The 6,421-nt window shown below is 46.0% G+C and overlaps 1 protein-coding gene across 2 annotated transcripts in view; it reads left to right on the top strand.

Moving 5' to 3' along the window:
- The window catches only part of LOC134909888 (heat shock factor protein 2-like), a 333,359-nt gene extending 327,507 nt beyond the window's left edge, over nucleotides 1-5,852 (top strand). Inside the window, exon 13 of one of the 2 annotated variants that reach the window (XM_063917241.1) lies at nucleotides 4,924-5,852. In XM_063917241.1, coding sequence (XP_063773311.1) covers nucleotides 4,924-5,261 — 338 coding nt within the window. In that variant the 3' untranslated portion in view covers nucleotides 5,262-5,852. The remainder of the gene's footprint in view (nucleotides 1-4,923) is intronic. The other variant, XM_063917242.1, reaches the window with a different exon arrangement.
- The last annotated feature ends 569 nt before the right edge of the window (nucleotides 5,853-6,421 follow it).

A 6,421-nucleotide genomic window follows, 5' to 3' on the forward strand; every position in this document is an offset into this window, starting at 1 on the left:
TTGTCCCCTTATAGATATATCCCTGTGTGTGTGGGGGTGTCGGTACGTGCGTGTCAGCATGTCTGAAGCGGAAGGCTCGTCCAAGGAGGAGGTGGAGCAGATGTGTGGTGTCTCCCCGTCGGCAACGCCGACTCATGATTGGATGGACATGTGGCATATGTTAAATGCGAGTGTGGCCTCATTACATAAAAGAATGGACAAAGCAGAGTCCAGGGAGAAAGCAGGGAGTCAATCCACGGATTGGACTGGGTCACAGGGCCCTTCTGGGTCTCAAAAACGTCCCCTATCCCAAATAGTGGACACTGTTACCGACACGGATTCTCACTCCAGTGTCGACTACGATGATGCAAAATTACACCCAAGGGTGGCAAAAAGTATTCAATGTATGATTATTGCAATAAAAGATGTTTTGCATACCACTGATGACCCCTCTGTCCCTGATACGAGGGTGCGCATGTATAAGGAAAAGAAACCTGAGGTAACCTTTCCCCCATCTCATGAGCTTAACGAGTTATTTGAAAAAGCTTGGGAAACTCCAGATAAAAAACTGCAGATTCCCAAAAGGGTTCTTATGGAGTATCCTTTCCCTGCACAGGACAGGGTACGTTGTGAATCCTCTCCCAGGGTGGACAAGGCTTTAACACGCCTGTCCAATAAGGTGGCACTGCCGTCTCCGGACACGGCAGCCCTCAAGGATCCTGCTGATCGCATACAGGAGACTACTTTAAAATCTATTTATGCGCATACGGGTGCTTTGCTCAGACCGGCAATAGCATCGGCATGGGTATGTAGCGCAGTTGCAGCATGGACAGATACCTTGTCAGCTGACCTTGATACCCTAGACAGGGATACCATTTTATTAACCTTAGCCCACATTAAAGACGCAGTCTTATATATGAGGGACGCACAAAGAGACGTTGGGCTGCTGGGTTCCAGAGCCAATGCCATGGCTATTTCTGCGAGACGAGCTCTATGGACCGCCAATGGGTGTGTGATGCAGACTCGAAGAAGCATATGGAGGTTTTACCTTACAAGGGTGAAGTGTTGTTTGGGGAGGGGCTCGCGGACCTGGTTGCCACAGCTACCGCGGGTAAATCTACCTTTTTACCTTTTGTTCCCCAACAGCAAAAGAAAACTCCACAGTATCAGATGCAGTCCTTTCAGTCGCATAAATCAAGAAGAGGTCGGGGCTCCTCCTTCCTTGCCAGAGGTAAGGGTAGAGGTAAGAGAACACCTGCTTCGGCTAGTTCCCAGGAGCAGAAGTCCTCCCCGGCTTCTACAAAATCCACCGCATGACGCTGGGGCTCCCCTAAGGGAGTCCGCACCAGTGGGGGTGCGCCTTTTCGACTTTTCAGCCAGATCTGGATTCTTTCAGACGTGGATCCTTGGGTGATGGAAATTGTTTCCCAAGGCTACAAGCTGGAATTCGAAGAAATGCCCCCTCGCCGATTTTTCAAGTCGGCCTTGCCAGCTTCACTCCCGGAGAGGGAAGTAGTGTTAGCTGCAATTCAAAAGCTGTGTCAACAGCAAGTTTTGGTCAAGGTTCCCCTGGTCCAACAGGGAAAAGGGTATTATTCAACCCTGTTTGTGGGTGGTTCGGTCAGACCCATTTTAAATCTAAAATCCCTAAACCTGTACTTGAAAAAGTTCAAATTCAAGATGGAATCGCTCCGAGCTGTAATATCCAGCCTGGAAGGGGGGGGATTTAATGGTGTCAATGGACATAAAGGATGCATACCTTCATGTCCTCATATACCCCCCTCATCAGGAGTACCTGAGATTCGCTGTACAGGACTGTCATTACCAGTTTCAGACGTTGCCGTTCGGGCTGTCCACGGCCCCGAGGATTTTCACCAAGGTATTGGCAGAGATGATGGTGCTCCTGCGCAGGCAGGGAGTCACAATTATCCCATACTTGGACGATCTCCTGATAAAGGCGAGATCGAGAGACCAGTTGCTGAAGAGCGTGTCGCTCTCCCTAAATGTGCTGCAACAGCACGGTTGGATTCTGAATCTGCCAAAGTCACAATTGGTTCCAACGACTCGGCTATCGTTCCTAGTCATGATTCTGGAAACGGAACAAAAAAGGGTTTTTCTCCCATTGGAAAAAGCCCAGGATCTCCAGAACATGGTCAGAGACCTACTAAAACCAAAAAGAGTGTCTGTTCATCAATGCACTCGAGTTCTGGGGAAAATGGTAGCAGCCTACGAGGCCATCCCCTTCGGCAGGTTTCATGTGAGGACTTTTCAGTGGGACCTTCTGGACAAGTGGTCCGGGTCCCATCTACAAATACATCAGAAAATAACCCTGTCCCCCAGGGCCAGGGTGTCTCTCCTGTGGTGGCTGCAGAGTGCTCACCTTCTAGAGGGTCGCAGATTCGGCATTCAAGACTGGGTTCGGACGCGAGCCTCCGAGGATGGGGAGCAGTCGGAAGAAATTTTCAGGGACTATGGTCAAGCCAGGAGGCTTGTCTGCACATAAACATACTGGAATTGAGGGCCATATACAACGGCCTACGACTAGCGGAAAATTTTCTTTGCGACCTACCGGTTCTGATTCAATCAGACAACGTCACAGCCGTGGCTCATGTAAACCGCCAAGGCGGGACAAGGAGCAGAGTGGCGATGGCGGAAGCCGCCAGGATTCTTCGCTGGGCGGAAAATCACGTAAGCGCTCTGTCAGCTGTCTTCATTCCGGGAGTGGACAACTGGGAAGCAGACTTCCTCAGCAGACACGATCTCCATCCGGGAGAGTGGGGACTTCATCAAGAAGTTTTTGCAGAGATAACAGGTCTTTGGGGAATTCCTCAAATAGATATGATGGCGTCACGCCTCAACAAAAAGCTTCGGAGGTTTTGTGCCAGGTCTCGGGACCCTCAGGCAGTAGCAGTAGACGCCCTGGTGACACCATGGGTGTTTCAGTCGGTCTATGTATTTCCTCCTCTCATCTCAAAAATATTGAGGATCATAAGACAAAGAAGAGTGCAGACAATACTCATTGTCCCAGATTGGCCTCGAAGGGCCTGGTACTCAGATCTTCAGGAAATGCTCACAGAAGATCCGTGGCCTCTTCCTCTCAGGGAGGACCTGTTACAGCAGGGGCCCTGCGTGTTCCAAGACTTACCGCGGTTACGTTTGACGGCATGGCGGTTGAACACCGAATCCTAGCTGGGAAAGGTATTCCGGAGGAAGTTATCCCTACTCTGATAAAGGCTAGGAAGGAGGTGACGGCAAAGCATTATCACCGTATCTGAAGGAAGTATGTATCTTGGTGTGAAGCCAAGAATGCTCCTACAGAATTTTTCCATCTGGGCCGGTTTCTCCACTTTCTACAGACAGGAGTGGATATGGGCCTGAAGTTAGGTTCCATTAAGTTACAGATTATCTATATTCTTTCAGAGGGAATTGGATTCTCTCCCAGAAGTCCAGACGTTTGTGAAGGGAGTGCTGCACATCCAGCCCCCTTTGTGCCCCCAGTGGCACCGTGGGACCTTAACGTGGTATTAAGTTTCCTGAAATCTCACTCGTTTGAACCTCTTCAAACAGTGGAATTAAAATATCTCACGTGGAAGGTGGTCATGTTATTGGCCTTGGCATCTGCAAGGCGGGTGTCCGAATTGGCGGCCTTGTCCCACAAGAGCCCCTATTTGATTTTCCATGTGGATAGAGCAGAGTTGAGGACACGTCCTCAATTTTTGCCTAAGGTGGTTTCTTCATTTCATACGATCCAACCTATTGTGGTGCCTGTGGCTACGGGGGACTGGGAGGACTCCAAGTCCCTGGATGTAGTCAGAGCCTTAAAGATTTATGTAGCCAGGACGGCTAGGGTTAGGAAAACAGAGGATCTGTTTGTCCTGTATGCAGCCAACAAGGTTGGCGCTCCTGCTTCTAAGCAGACTATTGCTCGCTGGATCTGTAACACGATTCAGCAGGATCATTCGACGGCTGGATTGCCGTTACCAAATTCGGTAAAGGCCCATTCCACTAGGAAGGTAGGCTCTTCTTGGGCGGCTGCCCGAGGCGTCTCGGCATTACAGCTTTTCCGAGCAGCTGCTTGGTCGATTCAAACACCTTTGCTAAATTCTACAAGTTTGATACCCTGGCAGATGAAGACCTTGCGTTTGCTCAGTCGGTGCTGCAGAGTCATCCGCACTCTCCCACCCGGTTGGGAGCTTTGGTATAATCCCCATGGTCCTTACGGAGTCCCCAGCATCCTCTAGGACGTAAGAGAAAACCTACCGGTAAATCTTTTTCTCCTAGTCCGTAGAGGATGCTGGGCGCCTGTCCCGGTGCGGACTGCATCTGCAAGACTTGTATATAGTTGTTGCTTTCATAAGGGTTATGTTACAGTGGAAATCGGTCTTTGACTGATACTGTTTTTTGTTCATACTGTTAACTGGTTGCGTATATTCCAGGTTATATGGTATGATTGGTGTGGGCTGGTATGAATCTTGCCCTTAGATTAACAAAATCCTTTCCTGATATTGTCCATCTCCTCTGGGCACAGTTCTCTAACTGAGGTCTGGAGGAGGGGCATAGAGGGAGGAGCCAGTGCACACCCATACTAAAAGTTCTTTATAGTGCCCATGTCTCCTACGGAGCCCGTCTATACCCCATGGTCCTTACGGAGTCTCCAGCATCCTCTACGGACTAGGAGAAAAAGATTTAACGGTAGTTTTAAAATCTTATTTTAAAAATATTTAAACATTATATTATGCACATCTGCAGAACAGATCTCCTCGTCAAAAACGGGGGGACAGGGTGGGACGGCGCAGTTGCATGAAATCTGACCATGCCAGTTAAGTGGTAAATAAACTAAATATTGATAGTAGTTGATGTATCTTATTTAGGCAACAAATTGTATAAAGTGAACTGTCGCACAATACTTAATGTATCCTTTTTTTTCTCTTTTTTTTTTTTTAGTCAAAGACTATCCAAAGAAAACCTTTAAATCATGCAGAGCCTCGTGTTTTAAGATGGGACACATGCTCCAAAAAATTCATCATGACAATACTTGTTTGACTGAGAAGGTTCTAGCTGTAGAGCAACAGTCTTTACAGAAACTTTCTGAAATCTCAACAGTGCTATCCACTTTAGCCAACTACATGGTGAACACTCACAACTGCCAAAGATCTTCATGTTCACATTCTCTGGATGCAGCAAAGATTCATGAAAAGGAAAGACAGAGTTCACACAGACATCATCAAGGACTGTGGTCTGATACTACAAGTTATTCAGCCAAGAAAGAATATGATTCTTAGCACATGTATTACAATATGTGACCTAATGTACTGAGCAACAAATATTACCAGAATGCATACATTGTAGGTACAGTCAGTGTTTCAGTTGTATCTAGTAGTTATTTTTTATATGAATTGTTGCGCTTGTTTGGGTCATGTTACACTCTAACAAGTACTTTTAAATGCCGGTTATATTCTCTATACATTTACATACATTCAATGTTTTACTTTAAAAGTGTTTTAATCTGTTAATATCTTTACTCTGGGAAACTGATGACTATTGTATAGTTCATGGTAAGTAAAAAGGGAAAATTACTGAGATGAAAATGTGTCTCCTTCACTCATGTACTTGTTGGTGCTTTTAAATAGCTTATTACACAAGCAGCTTGTACTGTATGTTATGTATAGATAAAATATGCCATTTTAAGTTTTGCAACAAAGCTTAGGTACTGTATGAGATAGACAATTAGTTGTAAAATAGATGAGATACACTGGACTATTTCTCATTGATGTAGTTAATTTTGTTTTAGCATCATTCTCTGTGTAATTAATGTTCTGCAACTTTGTTGCTGTCCGCTATTGATTTCTTGATCATTATACCTATAACAAAGACTTTGTGTATACAGCTGTATTTGTTGATTTATTATCTCAAGTGACTACTACACACAGTGGCAGCCATTCTCTGAGCTGAACCAGCGTCTGTGAGAATGCTGCCTAGCTGTGTACTGTGAATTGGTGATATAAAGGAAGCTTCTTCCATTGCGTATAGGTAATGCACATGTATAATTGGTGAAGGACATAAGTGGGAGCAACCTTCACAATGTAAATAGCCGTAAAAAATATCTGCGCAATTCCTGGTAGAATGTAAAGACATTTTTTGTACCGTTCATATAGTATTAATAATAGGATTTTAATACCTACCGGTAAATCCTTTTCTCTTAATCCGTAGAGGATGCTGGGGATGCTTCAAGAACCATGTGGTATAGACGGGATCCGCAGGAGACATGGGCACACTATAAGACTTTTGAATGGGTGTGAACTGGCTCCTACCTCTATGCCCCTCCTCCAGACTCCAGTTATAGGAACTGTGCCCAGGGAGACGGACATTTTGAGGAAAAGGATTTATTTAATTATTTTAAAACTAAGGTGCGATACATACCAGCTCACACCTCAAACACGCC

The sequence above is a fragment of the Pseudophryne corroboree genome, chromosome 4, assembly GCF_028390025.1.
Source record: "Pseudophryne corroboree isolate aPseCor3 chromosome 4, aPseCor3.hap2, whole genome shotgun sequence".
NCBI classification, from domain to species: Eukaryota; Metazoa; Chordata; class Amphibia; order Anura; family Myobatrachidae; genus Pseudophryne; species Pseudophryne corroboree.